General features: G+C 40.9%; 2 protein-coding genes across 2 annotated transcripts in view; both read left to right on the top strand.

The window, feature by feature from the left end:
• Nucleotides 1–16944, top strand: part of LOC120427294 (uncharacterized) — a 147006-nt gene that overhangs the window by 92044 nt on the left and 38018 nt on the right. The window contains exon 6 of the mRNA XM_039592146.2: nucleotides 8338–8448. Coding sequence (XP_039448080.1) covers nucleotides 8338–8448 — 111 coding nt within the window. The remainder of the gene's footprint in view (nucleotides 1–8337; nucleotides 8449–16944) is intronic.
• Nucleotides 9314–10623, top strand: LOC128093293 (cyclin-dependent kinase inhibitor 1C-like). The gene is made up of 3 exons (XM_052709583.1): nucleotides 9314–9649; nucleotides 9714–9841; nucleotides 9903–10623. Exons 1-3 carry the CDS (start codon nucleotides 9535–9537, stop codon nucleotides 10221–10223), a joined length of 564 nt encoding a protein of 187 aa, XP_052565543.1. The 5' UTR covers nucleotides 9314–9534; the 3' UTR covers nucleotides 10224–10623.

The raw sequence follows: 16944 nt of genomic DNA, 5'->3' as shown, positions 1-16944 counted from the left end.
CTTGCTTGCTCACTTCTTTTTAAACTATATTCATTATTTGTTTTCTGATAAAAACGCTTTTCAGAGGCAGTAGTTGTAGCGTCAAAGTGCTGATATGCCAACACAAGGTGCCCGATTGAATTACATGCTGTTCCCCTACATTAATGATATATTTTTGCAGCAAAATCCTCAGCACAAATTAGACTTTCTTGACATTGTCAAAAATTTTGATACTAATGAATCAAATCGTGATCCTGGCTTTTCCAAAACCAGTATTTTCCGCTAGTGAAAGTTTATTTTTTATAGATCAAATTAAAATGACAAAAAAACAAAGCAAATTTGATTTGAATTTTTGTTCGAGCATTCGACAATTCGAGGATTAAGGATATTCAAAAACAATCAAAATAACTTATTTTTTTTTTTTGAAAGGTCCTATAAACACATGGGAGACAATAGCTTATAGAACCTTTTAAAAAAAAACTCTAGTTATATTTATTGAAGCCTACCCTTTTAGAAATTTCCAAACAACCTTGGACGCCCGAACCACTTTGTGACAGCAATCATTTGAAAGCAGTTCTTACAAAGGTGATAGAATTTCAGTCGAATGTCAAACGAACGTGCCCTGCGTGTGTGTATTTATGGTGAGAGTCAAATGACTATATGAGTGCCTTTGTGTTGCACTCATTCGTTAGGTTGGCTCACGAAACGCTTGTGTGTTGATTCATTTAATGCGAAATATCACTGGCTTTATTTGAAAAAAGCTGTTCAAAAAAACACCTTTTGTATTTTTTATGCCAAAACATATTTGAGAATGAAACTAAGAGTGAAATGCTCCCATACAATTTGTGCTTTATGCTCTAAGTCCATTCATTGTACATCTCAATTTCAATCTATCAATCTGAGGTTTTTTCTAGGTGCTCAAACTTATCTTCCAATTTTCAAAGTCTCGTGTCCCCTAAACTATGTTGGTCTCCTTCGTAAAATTAACCACACATCAAAGCACCACTTCAAGAACTTGAAGCTCTCTTGAACCATAACAATGAGCTAACAAGTACAAATTGTTTTGCTCAAGATCTAGATCAACATAAATTTACCCAACTGTTTGCTGCGGTCAACTTTTTTCGGATTTATGCAAATATGTAGCACTTTTGAATCCTCAACACTCGAGTCAAGCTCCTGCCCAAGCTTAAATCCTATCTCGCGCTCGCAACACTTTGCTTCCTTTATTGTTCAATTGCTCGAACGTGATAAATGGCCAGGCCTGATATGGAAGCGCTGCTTTATAAGCACACTGCACTTAAGTAGCTTCAAATTAGCATTGAAGTGAAGCCAAATCTAAAACCATCTCAATTATCGCCTTGTGCGCCGCGGCCGATCAACCGTGCGTTGTAAGCCCCGATATGCCAACAGTCTTCCCCAGAGTTGGATTCCGTTACGAAGACCAACTTTGGTTGTAATGGCCACCGTGGCTGATCCATGGAGTAGGAGGAGAAGGAGAAGGATGAGGTGTTGCGCTGTGAACCAGTTCCGAAACCACACTTCCAGAGTTTTTTTTGAATAAGTCCTATAAACATATGGAAGACAATAGCTTATTGGACCTTATCAAAAAAAACTCAAGACTTATTCTAATTCAATTGTCCAGGCTCACCTTGTTGATCTCTGGAAATTGGTTCCTTGGTTTGGGTTACTTGGATCGGGGATCGGCTTTTATGGAAGCGAAGCAAATTTTTCACTGCTCTGGATGATCGATGAATCCAAGTAGTCAGGCTTGCGTTACGCAGACAAAGGAGGGTTTTTGCCAATGGATTTTATTGTGTTTGATTGTTTGATTTGGGAATTTTATTTGCTCAGATTTATCTGTTTTTAAATTAGATGTTTTGTTCGAGTGAACAGACTTTGTTAAGTTAAGAAGGATTCGGCATAGACGTGTATACAGTTTCACAAGCTTATGAAAGGTTTAAACAGGATCTCATTTTGAATAGTAATGAGATGTTTCCTAAAAAGAAAAAAATAACAATGACTATGCAAAAATGTTCTTAAGTGTAGCCTATTTTTTACATGATTTTTCTCCATTTAAAATGCATCAGCTAAACTCTTCCTACAATGCAGTCGCACTGAGGTGGCTCTAACCGTAAATGTGTAGGCTTTATTTGCACTAAATAGCCATCTTTATGGCTCATTGACAAGCAATCGTTGGCTAACATTTCGCACGATAGTCAAACACACCGCCTACTTCTGGGCGGATAATCGGGCCCGATCGGACTACATGAGTGCGCGCGCGCATTTAAGCTAGGGTGATTCACACAAATTTTAATGTTATTTTTTTAGGGTGTTTCTTTTAATTATTGTTTTTTATTTCGTTTTCGTTTCTAAAGGCATTGTTACTACTTTTTTCAATGAAATGATTAAATTTGTTTGTTTGTTTTGTTTTAGTCCAATTTTGAATATTTTCCAACAACACAAGATGAACCACTCTACTGCATAGTAGGCCTAAAGAGTCAACTGGTCAGAGCAAACAATTGGGCTGTAAATCGTCGCAGACACCAAAGCCTACCTAGATCGACCGGTCGGTTCACGACTTTGTGTTTTTTGTTCCCGCCACGGTGGAAATGTTTATTGGAAAATGATGCGTGTAAAATGACAATTTTATTTGGTTGCCACTTTTTGCGCGTCCCTCTTGGAGACGGTGTACTCTACTTGTGTCGCTAATAATCGCACCGTCCTCTTTGTCCCTGTCGCTGATCTTGGCCAGTTCCGAAGCGGTTCCGAACGCCACAAATGTGCATAATGGTTAATAACAACGCGGCAGGGCGGGCACAGGTGGCGTAAATAAGTGTCATCAAGTGCCAGGGAGATGCGAGAGGTGGGGGGTAGTAAGGAATGCTCAGTCCAAGGACCCAGATTCTTCCGGATGAAAACTGGCACGTCTTGTCGCGAAGGAAAAACCGTTGGCACTGCTGGGGCCGCCCGCTGAGAGATCATTATTTAAACGATCGTTTTTCCATGCCCATCATCAGAGAGACCCCGGCGTCCTCCACATCCTATGTTTGCATTAGAATGTATAATCATGTGGAAAATGGGAAAATGTAATAATCCGCGGAACGCGAGCAACTTCGGAACATGCTCGATGGCAGCAGGCCAGGCGAGCGGCCCACGAGGAACGTGTTCTGGAGTAAGCTCACGGGGCACAAAATTGAATTACCTTGTCCCGTTGTTCAGCCGCTTGCCCGATTGAGCATAAGGGCTGTCTGTATGCAAATCTCGACCCCTTGCCAACATTGACAGCACGACGAGGCTAATGGGGCAGATAATTATGCTACGTGCGATAAAAGTGTATCGGGTTAATTGATTGACGCAAATGTGGTCGCGATAGAGTGAGGGCCCCCACACGTGCGGGAAGCTTCTGGAAAAGTAGGCCACATTAGCAGTTTGCATCCCGGCGGGGGATGCTAAGCCTACTGCGCGAGATTCCTTTTGGGAGAGCGCGCGAGCACGTGGACAAAACTTGTCGAATGCTACACGCAGAAGAATTCGGCATCATCAAATTGATAAATAAAATTATCAACATTAATAAACTATAATTATCATTTTGATAACAATAATTTATCATTTTGATAATCTTTAATTATCGAAACGACAAACTTAATTATTACTTTGATAAACATACTTATCACTGGATAATTTTTCGCGTGCTCGTGTTTCCATGTGTCAGCCAAAAAGTAAACAAATAAACCAAAATGAGCGCGGACGCCAACAGTGTGGATGTGAAGCGGCTGGAACCTGAGGAATTGGCCGTGGTTGAGTTATTCCTCTCATTTGATGTCTCGCTTGATACCGCCAGCGTTTTTCTTGGTATGAATTCTATAATTTATGTGAAGGCATCTATTTTTAATCAATAATTTCTATCTTTTTCTAGAAAACGGCTATCGCTTGGAAACATTGAAAATCATCCTGAGGAAGGAGATGGAGGAACTTCTTCAGTCACCGTTTCTTGCCGATCGAACGAAGTGCCTCAACGGGTTGAGCGCTTGGCGTTTGGAGCAGGTCATTTATCAAAGATCTGGATTTGTTCAACATAATTTTAATGTTTTATTCCCACCTTCAGGGGATTCCAGCAATTTCTTGTTGTGAACATCCAGCAGCGGCGCAACCGGCATCAGGCGCACATCCGGCCGCAGTGCAACATCCGGCCGCAGCGTTACATCCGGCCGCAGCGCCACATCCGGTCGCAGCGCAACATCCATCCGCAGCGCAACATCCGGCCGCAGCGCCACATCCGGTCGCAGCGCAACATCCATCCGCAGCGCCACATCCGGCCGCAGCGCTACATCCTGCAGCACCAGAAGTAAGCCGTGAACAGTGCAATGCTACAATTTGCAATGGTAAAGAGTACTTCAGGCATTGTAATTTCAGTCTAGTAGAATAATCACTCTCATTTTTGTGTATAAATGCAAATCTTAAAGGATTAAACAAATTTAAACCCCAAAATATGCCTTATAGTTTATTTTGAACGAAATAATAACGAAAGTACCACGATAAATAAAATTATAATTATGACAAAATCCATTATCAATTTGATAATAATGTTGTATCAAGGCGATAAACATTTTTATCGATTTGATACCATAATTTTTCAAAACAATAAAAATTCTTATCAACTTGATAAGTTTTATTTTGACGTTTCTAAAACGAGTTTATCAAAATGATAAAACAAATTTATCAAAATAATAAAAAAAATTGTCAAATCGATAGTGAAAATTATCGAATTTGATAAAATAAATTATTGGTTGCCAACCGATAATTTTATTTATCGAATTGATGGCAAAAGTTTATCGATTTGATAAATTCTTTTTCTGCGTGTACTTATGGTAGTGAGTGGAACATTTGCCATGCTGTAAGCTTGGAATATCTTTAAAGGGAATTTTACTACCTTTCTTCCATTCCTGGAGCGTGTGGGAGGTTATGCTGACACTTGAATGTGTACATCTATGTGAGCAAATATGAATATAATGATGTCACTTGTACGAATAGCGAATGAGCTTTGTTTGTGACAGGTTGAGATTCACTAATTTAACCCTTTCAGTACAGATAAACATGACCCTTATCATATGTTTTGTTATGTCGATGAATTGGACATTACTTTTTGATGCTACTTGATGCGGTTTTTGTAAAAACTCGAACGAGGGAGTTCGAAATTATAATAAATTGCCCACGTGACTTAATATTGCCATCAAGCTAATTATCATGTTATACCTTAAATTTTAAAATAAAACTCTAAACACAGTTTTCTTCAAAACTGAAGATTACTGAAATTTCACAGAAAAATCAGTCTTAGCTGCAATTGTCTCTTCCGCGGAAATGGATCACGTTCGTAAAATTAAGCGAAACTAATCTGACACAGTTAAGTTCACTCGCTCTCCGGAAAGGTCTGATTGCATAATGCCCCATAAAGTTCTCCAGCGTTCAGCACCTGGCGCTATGCTCCAGAGCAACAACAACTACAACAAGGCTGGGAGTATGTTTTTGTTGGGAGTCATCACAACAATTGCCATGGGAAGAAAGTTTAACCGTAAATGACGTCACACCTGCTGGCGCGCGGACTCTCCGAGACTCAGTTGTGAAGAGCTTACATTGCTCGAGCGCTTTGTTATTATGATCTGAGAAATTTGTTGTTGAAAGTGTTGCAGCAGCAACAGGGGCTTAGGAAGAGGCTTAAGTCGCGAAACTGAGGAGAAATGATTTTTTCGCTTTAATGAATACAGCTTTGAGATACCGCTAGGCCTCGCGGAGAGTTCTCTGTTTCGTCTAGCACCTTATGGTTTTTGGGCTCTGGCTCTGGCGTGGCCGCAAAAGGAAACAGAATAATGGAATGTTGGCCCGGATCGCGTCCCGTGGTGACCGCGGCAGAGCTCTCGCTCACTCTATTTTGGCGTGGAGTGGCACATCGTTAGTATGAAAAAGTGTTGTGTTGTGGACCATATGGCACATCGATTTATCAACCTGGCTATTGGTAAAATCATGACGCCGATAGATGGCAGATCGTCGATGCTCTCTCGGTACCTGACCAAATTTATCTGTGTTAATAGTGTTGACGCCGGCCACCGAAGTACGGTACATAACGTAGATCCGGCAATCTAGCAACAAAAAACGAGCAAAAATAGATCAAATCCACGCACCACATGTGAGTTACCGTTTTCGAGGTATGTTTACATACGAGCCTCACAGAGTACACGATCAATTCAATTTCGTGAGCTTTCACTCGGCCGGCCGTTGAGTCGACGTCATCGCCTATGGTGGAGGTGGGTTAGCCACATAGTTTCCATTGTTGTGGCCGAAAATTAAATGTAAACTGCAGCAGTAGCAGACTCTGCGCCGCACAAGGGAAAAGTGCGCACAACAAATGTGACCCACTTTGGCATGTTATTCGGTGCGGTAGCAGCAGCAGCACCCATGGTCACACCGTTGGTTACGCCCCAGTCGTGATGGGCCGCGGTTTCTCCCCGGTATGGTTCCGAAAACTTTTATATGATTTTTGCTGGGGGGGAAAAAAACTGCAAAGGTGTGAAAACACAACTATGATCAGAATCGTCGTTTAAGAACTGTGTTTACGCAAGGGTAAATCTATGTTATTTTCTAAAGAATGAAAAAATCCTGGAATAACGGATTTTTTACATTTTTCTGGGCATTTGCGAAACTTCTCAATTATAAATTACGGGTATAAATTCTACGGAATCATCTATTCACAAAATTCTAATTTCTGTGTGTCACTAAAAAGCAGAAGTATTCCCAGTTTTGAATGGTGCAGACATTAAAATTATGCTAAATAAACCATGAAATATAATTTGCAAAAGCAGGTTAGTTCAATATGAAAATTTGAATTGAATCAAATCAAGGTACTCAAAAAAGTAGAATATTAAACTTTAAAATCACCCAAATCACCAGGGTTGTAAAAATATCAAAATTTCATTTCTCAGCAACTACAATTATCATGCGCATGTCATCTCATCTCCAAATTTTCACTACCCTTCAATCCGTCGTGAAATTCTCAGCAAAAAGAATTGCCACCACAAAACAAAATTTGTCAACGCAGTTGAACATCATCCGAGACCAGTTCCCAATCCCGCGTACTTTTATTGCGGTTTTCTGAGAAAACAAAAGAATCTTCGGCGAGTCTGCGAGAACGAGGAATGGGAGTGATAAGAAGAGAATTCTCTTGCTGGCTATCACGAGATAAAAGAAGAAATCTCACAAGCTATTCCTATACCCTCTGGTATTTTGGTGCATGAATCATCAAATGATAGTTTTTCTGTTACTTATTTACAATATTACCCAAAACCAAAAACTATTTTCGAATAAATATCTGATTTTTTTAATGAGCTTATTATGTGAATTTATGTGAATTTCATTACATCATGAATAATTAATTAAAACTTAAATCAACGTTAACAACATAAAAACCTTTGCTAAACGCAACTCCGTTCATCAATCGTGACCCAATCTGTCTAGATCAAGAGCCTTTCGCGTCCAAACAAATCAGCACTCTCACGTACCTACAATCATGAAATTTCTGCAAAACATCTATTGTGACGGCGGGACAGGAAACTACCTTTCTGACGAGAGTCCGAAAACACTATCCCCGTCCATAGCCTTCTATCGCGGTGTGTTTTTCGTAATAAACGCTTTAATAAACGTGTGAAAAACTACCCAATCCAAACACCATCAAAGTGGGCTTTGGCACCTGATCTGCTGTTGAACTTGCCAAACTCACCACTCACAGTGGGAGCGAATTGGACAACAAAGCAGGCGTTGCCTCCTCCCTATGGGGTGGTGGGATGCTGCGAAGAACTCGAGATTGTTTTGAGCATTTTCCCTCTTCTGATTCGGACTTTGGGACCTTACCCGACCGACCGCGTGAACCTGTGCTGCTCTGTTTTGGTCCGGTGCGATCGAAGGAAGCATGGTCCGTGAACGTTGGATTAATTTAACCGCAGAGAGCGTTGAGAAAATTAGTGGCGATCGTAAGCTGCTGGACAGGGCTGCTGGTGCGAAGCAAATACGGGTGCTGTTCCAGATGATCTAGAAATTGCTCATTAGCCGAACCGTGCTGACAAGGGGAGAGGCGATCCGGATTTTTTATGCCTGCTTTTCAACATGAACAGTAGCCCGGGCGATAAATTTCATTACCGTTTCAGCAGCGGCAAAAACTGCATCAGATTGCAAATTAAATCATCAAACTGAATTGTTTTTACTAGGCGATGCTATAATACCATGGAGAAAGTAGTTTTATTCTAGCCATCTTGTTTTTATCCCACAAATTCTCACCATCATTTCCGTTTCGTTTTCTTTCTCCCATTGCAGAATGCACCCTGGCACCGTTCGTCAGTGGGTCCACCTCGGAGAAGATTCCGTTCGTGTTCCTGCCCCACCGTGGCCAGATCGTCTACCCGAGCAAGGAAATCGGCTTTCCCGGTAAGTGGCGTTTGCCAAACAAAACGTTCGATTTGACCAAGTGGCACTTTTCTCTTTGTTCGATGGAGTAGCACTTAAGTGTAATTTACCGCCAAACAATTATACACCGTGCACAACACACGGTAGGCCACCACCGTGGACAGGGATGACCACATGGCCTACTGTGATGCACGGTGGCAACTGCATTTGACCAAGAAGCGCAATGCTGAAGCGAGCAAAATGTTTGCAAATTTCTGTGAGTAGTTCTCAAGTGCATGTGACCACCGGAGCTTCCGAGGAGGAACGGACGATGCAGAAAAGTTCAACCGGGCGGTCTGATCTTTGACTTTGCATCTCTTGACCACAGTGCTTCAGTGACAGCATAGTCGGGGAACCGCGCGGTGACAGGTGTTTATGAGCGTATTTCTCTTTAGTTGGGGACCGCTGTTGGGATGTCCCAAAACTAAACAACAACAAAAATCGCATTCAAGACATAAAAAGCAAGCTGTTGGAAATTGGTCCTCATGTCCATATCTGAATCCATTGTTATTTATATTGAGCTTCGCCATTTTCAAATAATATAGGCAATGTCTCCAGTGAGCTAAGTGAATTTCGGTTCAACATGTCGTTGAGTTTACCTTCCATCGGATGAGGAAGTAAAATGTCGGTCCCGGCCTTAGTTGTTAGGCCGTTAAGTCATTCCAGGTGTAGGAGTCGTCTCCATGCCATAAGTACAAACAACACACCAAACCAAGCCTGCTCCGGTGGAATCGCTGGCGGCGGTTGGACTCGCAATCCAAAGGTCGTCAGTTCAAACACTGGGGTGGAAGGTTCCTTGGAGTAGAAAGAGGTTTGGGTGCTCTCCCCATTCAAGCCTTCGGACTCCTACACGCAGAAGAATTCGGCATCATCAAATTGATAAATAAAATTATCAACATTAATAAACTATAATTATCATTTTGATAACAATAATTTATCATTTTGATAATCTTTAATTATCGAAACGACAAACTTAATTATTACTTTGATAAACATACTTATCACTGGATAATTTTTCGCGTGCTCGTGTTTCCATGTGTCAGCCAAAAAGTAAACAAATAAACCAAAATGAGCGCGGACGCCAACAGTGTGGATGTGAAGCGGCTGGAACCTGAGGAATTGGCCGTGGTTGAGTTATTCCTCTCATTTGATGTCTCGCTTGATACCGCCAGCGTTTTTCTTGGTATGAATTCTATAATTTATGTGAAGGCATCTATTTTTAATCAATAATTTCTATCTTTTTCTAGAAAACGGCTATCGCTTGGAAACATTGAAAATCATCCTGAGGAAGGAGATGGAGGAACTTCTTCAGTCACCGTTTCTTGCCGATCGAACGAAGTGCCTCAACGGGTTGAGCGCTTGGCGTTTGGAGCAGGTCATTTATCAAAGATCTGGATTTGTTCAACATAATTTTAATGTTTTATTCCCACCTTCAGGGGATTCCAGCAATTTCTTGTTGTGAACATCCAGCAGCGGCGCAACCGGCATCAGGCGCACATCCGGCCGCAGTGCAACATCCGGCCGCAGCGTTACATCCGGCCGCAGCGCCACATCCGGTCGCAGCGCAACATCCATCCGCAGCGCAACATCCGGCCGCAGCGCCACATCCGGTCGCAGCGCAACATCCATCCGCAGCGCCACATCCGGCCGCAGCGCTACATCCTGCAGCACCAGAAGTAAGCCGTGAACAGTGCAATGCTACAATTTGCAATGGTAAAGAGTACTTCAGGCATTGTAATTTCAGTCTAGTAGAATAATCACTCTCATTTTTGTGTATAAATGCAAATCTTAAAGGATTAAACAAATTTAAACCCCAAAATATGCCTTATAGTTTATTTTGAACGAAATAATAACGAAAGTACCACGATAAATAAAATTATAATTATGACAAAATCCATTATCAATTTGATAATAATGTTGTATCAAGGCGATAAACATTTTTATCGATTTGATACCATAATTTTTCAAAACAATAAAAATTCTTATCAACTTGATAAGTTTTATTTTGACGTTTCTAAAACGAGTTTATCAAAATGATAAAACAAATTTATCAAAATAATAAAAAAAATTGTCAAATCGATAGTGAAAATTATCGAATTTGATAAAATAAATTATTGGTTGCCAACCGATAATTTTATTTATCGAATTGATGGCAAAAGTTTATCGATTTGATAAATTCTTTTTCTGCGTGTAGGTTCGAGCAGAAACTTGCAATAGAGATCACAAAAGACCCGGGGGTCGTTAATGTGGATGGTTTGATTTTTGATGTCGTTGAGCGATTTTCGATCCAATTTAGCTGATTACGATAAATTAAATTTACTGTTTAGTCCTCAATTAAGAAAAGAAAAGAATTGTGTAAGAAATTACTAAGGATGTTCTGAGGATATAACTTAGATCAATGTGATTCGATGACATTTCCAGAGTTTTTTAAAAAGGTCCTATAAACCAAATTTTAAATTTTTGCTTTTTGGGTGTTTTTGAATACCCATGACTCAAGCCGGTTCTAAAAACACCTAGAAGCAAAAATTGAAAATTTGGTTTATAAGACCTTTTCAAATAAAAGCCTAGATTTGTTCTGTTATTTATCAAGTCATGTTGGATATTTTAGGTCCAAGAAATCTTTACTACATAATCAACTAATTAAACACTAATTTTCAAAGTGCACAATACCTATGTCATACAAATGCTTTTGGTTAGCTAGCTGGAGTTTTTTTTTTTTGAAAAGGTCCAATAAACCAAATTTCCAGTTTTTGCTTATGGGTGTTTTTTAATACCCCTGACTCAATGCGGTTTAAAAAACACCCAAAAAGCAAAATCTGGAAATTTGGTTTATTGGACCTTTTAAAAAAAATCTCCAGAACAACAATCATGAAAAACTTTATTTTGAGCATTCCTAAAATCACACACACTCACTGCTAAGGTAATTTATGCATCTCAAGAGACTATCCACTTCAATAGTCACAAACTTGACCAGGGCACGACAAAAGTGACACTGCAAGTGAAGTAATTTGATTTAAAACTTAGGGGAAAACGGTTTAATTTATGATATTTTTTGTGCCAGGATGCATTTTAACCCCTCCTCATCCCCTACATGATGCGATGTACATTATCAGTAAATTCTCTTGCTGTTTGAAAATTTTAGTAAACTATGTTCCTTTTTTCACCCTTTCAATTTTCAACCAACTTGTCGAGATCAAATAAACGTATTATACTAGTGGTAATAATGATGGTGATAATCGCTACATCATTTTTTGACATAGGACTATGTCTCTACTTACTATATTGGGGGGCCAGTTCAGAAATTCGATCCAAAGCGTCACAAAGGGGACCAAAGGGGACATTTCGAACGCTTAAATCTTTTTTCCCTGTAAATTAATCCAGATGGTTGAACCACCAATCGAAAGGTGAAGACTTCAGCTATCGTTTAACTACATAGAAAGTTTGACTAAACATAGTTAAAGCACTTAAAACATGCAATCAAAATGAGTAATTTTTCAGTACAAATCGGACAGATGACCAATCAGAGCGAGCGTATGCATTCGAGGCCGAGCCCCTTTTGTGCCGTTCTCCGGCTGTGCCGCTATTTAAGCAGAAAATTTCGCAAAAGCAAGTCACTTTGGAACGAGCACTCGAACTGTGCACGTCGGACCGGCGCGGAGCAGCAGCAGCCAATAGAAGAAGAGGACCAGCAACCAGAAAGAAGAACCACCAGCAGCAGAAGGAGGAAATTCGAGCGAGGCGGACCGGTGGAAGTCGCTATGATGCGGCGGTTCTCATGAAAAATTGCCATTTCGACAGTGGTGGCCACAACCTGGAGTGGCCGGTGCCCTCAAAGCAGGATCCCCCGGGGCCCGGAGGGCCTTTTACAGAACCATACGAGTTGTGGCAATATGGGTATCAAAATTCATGGTTTTTGATGCTGAACAGGATAATGGCCATTTCGACAATAGTGGCCACAACCTGGAGTTGCCGGTGATCTCAAAGCAGGTTCCCCCGGGGCCCGGAGGGCCTTTTACAGAACCATACGAGTTGTGGCAATATGGGTATCAAAATTCATGGTTTTTGAGACTGAACATGATAATGGCCATTTCGACAGTGGTGGCCACAACCTGGAGTGGCCGGTGATCTCAAAGCAGGTTCCCCCGGGGCCCGGAGGGTCTTTTACAGAACCATACGAGTTGTGGCAATATGGGTATCAAAATTCATGGTTTTTGATGCTGAACAGGATAATGACCATTTCGACAGTAGTGGCCACAACTTGGAGTTGCCGCTGCCCTCAAAGAAGGTTCCCCCGGGGCCTGGGGGGACATTTACAGAACCATACGAGTTGTTGCAATATGGGTATCAAAATTCATGGTTTTGATACTGAACATGAAAATTGCCATTTCGACAGTGGTGGCCACAACCTGGAGTGGCCGGTGATCTCAAAGAAGGTTTCCCCGGGGCCCGGAGGGCCTTTTACAGAACCATTCGAGTTGTGGCAATATGGGTATCAAAATTCATGGTTTTGATGCTGAACAGAATAATTGCCATTTCGACAGTGGTGGCCACAACCTGGAGTGGCCGCTGCCCGCAAAGAAGGTTCCCCCGGGGACTGGGGGACAATTACAGAACCATACGAGTTGTTGCAATATGGGTACCAAAATTCATGGTTTTTGATACTGAACATGAAAATTGACATTTTGACCGTAGTGGCCACAACCTGGAGTTGCCGGTGCCCTCATGGAAGGTTCAACATTTATGACAATTTTGCCAACAAATCTATGAAACAAAATAAAATAATCTTATTCCAGATTTCACTAGCAATCCAAAAACTGTTTCAAATTTTTTGGTCCTATGTCTTTCGGTTATGTCTCTGACATACCATCTTGAACTTGTACCTTACAGATCGTTGTGATCGTGCTATCTTGTCGCACGTAGATTTTTGACCATTTTGCGAGTTAAGAACGCAATTGCAATTGTGCAGCTCTTAATACCTCACCATTTGACCCTCACAGATCCCCAAAATTCGATTTCAATCCAAACAAAAACAGAAAAACTCCGTGCATTGTTGTCATTCTTCATATGAAAGTAGTTTCGATTTGATCCTGCTATTTTTACTCACCCTGAAATTTTTTGTAAACTCCGTACATTTGTGTCACTCTTCATATGAAACATGTTTCTATCTTGACACTGCTATCTTGACACACCCTGAAAATTGATGTAAGTGTGACAACTGACCAAAGGGATTTTAATCAGAACGCGTTTGACACACGTACATGCCCGAACACTGTGAACATTTTTAATTATAACTCGGGACTCCGGAAACCAAATTCAACCCAACTTCGGAACAATGCACAAAATGGCCAACACAAACAAAACGTGTTTGTTATTGTTTACATTGCGTGGTCTAATTTTTTTTTGTTCAAGGTCAAACATTAAAACACGTTTCTCGGAACGGCAAAAAGCGACGTGCAACAAGATAGCACGATCACGTCGAGATGTTGCTGCCACAATCTTGTTCCCGTAAAACCATACACACACACATTTCTGCAAACGTTATTTTTCTCTCCAAACACCGACATTAATTTTGCATGGATTTACCCCTTTTGACAAATACAAATGAGCTCTGCACTGCACCGAAGGTGATTGCACTTTAGCGAAATGTAAACACTTAACCTGGCTCTGTACCCCGTGTACCTGTTGTGCTAAGCCATGCGCAACTTCAGCACCACTATTAAGCCTTTTGAACTGTGGCACTGAGCCTAGAAGTGGCTTAATGACCTGCTCAACAACATTATCGGCATTGTGCGAGTACAGGAGCGTGGACAAAAGTGTTTACTTTACTGTTATGTAGCATGCAAAGTTCAACCGGGACGTCGATGGGCGTTGAAAAAACTTAATTGAATTATTGCTGATACGGAAGCAGCTTAGCGGAAAATCAAGAAAGAATAAATAAATCTTGCGGCGGGTATCAGATGATGATCAACGCCCATCAATTTTATCGCTGAATTTTATTGAACCTCTTGTCGATATTTTATTTTACACGCCCACTGAAATTCTGCTTCAAGAAAGATGCATCGCGCCACGTGACACGATTAGAGGGGGGGAATCGAAGCAACCCATTCATCGTCACAGCAATGTTTATGTCTTGATTCTGCTGAATCGACATTTACGACAGCCATGTTTATGAAGCTGTCATGATTCAATTAGCGTTTAGACATCGATTGAAACATTCATGTAGGCTAAAATTCACGAAACATACACTTTTCCAGGAAACGTTTTACCGTGGCCAACACTTTGGAGCCGGTTCCGAGCCCGACGCTCGACATCTTTTTTGTCTCAATTATTCGACACGCCAAAGTCTGCTATGATTAGAAGGCACACGTCAATACTTGAAAAACCATAAAATTACACACGACAAAGCAACCCGTCATCATCCCATTGGGGCGAGGCTTGGAGATTCCGTGAAGAACGGATGAGCCCTCGAAGCCACATCCATCAGATGGAGGAGCCCCTCTCTCCCGCCACTTGAAAACTTGGCCGAAGCGCGCGCGACCGGCCGCATTGCATGATCACCATTATTATCAATATTATTATTTTTCATTATAGCATTATAGCCCGGGCTCCACCTGTGGCAGTGTTATTATTTTATTAGTCGCCCCCGTCTTGCGAGAGAGAGAGTGAACGAGTGAGCAGTCTTGAAGAGGAGTTCTTCACTCCTCAGCCGGTCGTCAAAAGAGTGAAGCATAACTGCCATGACTGCCGGGGCAATCAAGTAGGCTGTCATCGCGGAGCACTGTTTGCAGCAGCATGATTTGTTTGACCGGCTAATTTTTGGGTGCGAATGCGGCTAATTGAAAATTGTTTTGCGAAATTTATTGCATTTCAACGCTGTCGTGCTAACTTGTCGCACGTCGCTTTTTAACGTTCCGAGAAAAAAAAAACACGTTTTAATCTTTGACCTTGAATATCGAAAAAGACACGCAATGTTAACAATAACTAAAAGGTTTTGTTTGGCTGACCATTTTGTACATTGTCCCGAAGTTTGGTTGAATTTGGTTGCCGGAGTCCCGAATTATAGTTATAAATGTTTACAGTAGTCGGGCATGTACGTGTGTCAAACGCATTCTGACCTGAGATCGCTTTGTAAAGTTGTCGCACTTACATCAATTTTCAGATTGTGCCAAGATGGCACGACAAGATTGAAACTTCTATAATATGAAAAGTGACAATAATGCACTAAGTTTTTTAAAGGTTTTAGTTTAATATCTCAGGATTTAAATCGAATTTTAGGGGTCAGTGAAGATCAAAAGATGAGGCTCTGTGAGCTGCACAGAATGGCGTTCTTAACATATTTTGACCCAAAATGTACGTGCGACAAGATAGCACGGCAACGACGAGTTGCTGGTATTTCTGTTCGTTCGAAGTTAGTTTTTCTAACAGACGTTGCCTTATGGCATTGGTAGTTTAAAAATAGATCGACATTACAATTTATATTTTTATTTAAGTTAAATTAGCCACGGTTTAAGCTGATTTTTCCAAATTATTAGTCATGTATAAAATTTACCAATCGATTGCTGAATTTCCCTTGACCAATCTCTCCGTGAGCTCCGGTTAGCAGAAGAATTTGCAGATCGAATTCCAAACTACGTTTATGCTTATCGACTCCGTGCAATCCTAGCAAATGTTTCAATAAATTAGAACAATTGCATCCTCATATACCACACAGAAAATCTTGTATGCAATCACTGCCCACAAACTCGCATGTAAACCGAGAGAACACCGCTTAAGGAGTGCAACTCCATTTATTTCCCCCGTAATGAGCCGCCGCTGAATGTTGCTACAGTTTTGTAATGACTTTACGGCATGCAAGAATCGGTGGCGTTGGAAGTCCGCACGGACAAATGTCTTCAGGCCTGCTGCACTTTTGACCAGCGTCCACCAATATGGAAACTCGAGAAATCCTCGTGGCCACAAGCTCATAGATCTCACGACCCATTATCATTAGTGTGGTCTAGTGCCATATGCTAGGCAGTGTGGTGGTCTGTTCTTCGGAACACCATATATGTAGCTAAACGGTACCCGGCCCCGGCGATCACACTTGACTCCAATTTATGTCGGAAACTGATCTCTCTGACCGGTGGTGGCCTCTTGGGAGCTTGTACCAACAACCACACACCTGCGGGACTGTAAAGTATGGAATTTCTCTGAGTCACATAAGATGATCGTTTTGTTGTGAATTTGATCTATATTATTTTTTTCTTTATTGACTTTGTCGATTGACTTTACAAAATAGGGGTGTTAGGTACCTAATATACTGAATGAAAGATGACAAAAACCAAACAAAAAGTGAATATTTCATTTTTTTTTTTTTTTTTGCAAGAAAGGTAATTTATCTTAAGTTTCGAACATAGTTAACATTTTATTAAAAAAAATACTAAAACTAATTTATTAATTTGGACAATTACCACTTGATTGCCACAGTTATTGTAACGA

This window comes from Culex pipiens, chromosome 3 (assembly GCF_016801865.2).
Source record: "Culex pipiens pallens isolate TS chromosome 3, TS_CPP_V2, whole genome shotgun sequence".
Taxonomy (NCBI): Eukaryota; Metazoa; Arthropoda; class Insecta; order Diptera; family Culicidae; genus Culex; species Culex pipiens.
The sequence above is the reverse complement of the archived record's forward strand: the minus strand, read 5'-3'. Positions and strand labels throughout refer to the sequence as shown.

Bases quoted from the DNA above. Each gene is read 5' to 3' on its own strand.
- LOC128093293 (XM_052709583.1), top strand. From the start codon at position 9,535: ATGAGCGCGGACGCCAACAGTGTGGATGTGAAGCGGCTGGAACCTGAG. The intron at 9,650-9,713 runs GTATGAATTCTA...ATCTTTTTCTAG, and splicing joins TACCGCCAGCGTTTTTCTTG to AAAACGGCTATCGCTTGGAA. The intron at 9,842-9,902 runs GTCATTTATCAA...TCCCACCTTCAG, and splicing joins GCGCTTGGCGTTTGGAGCAG to GGGATTCCAGCAATTTCTTG.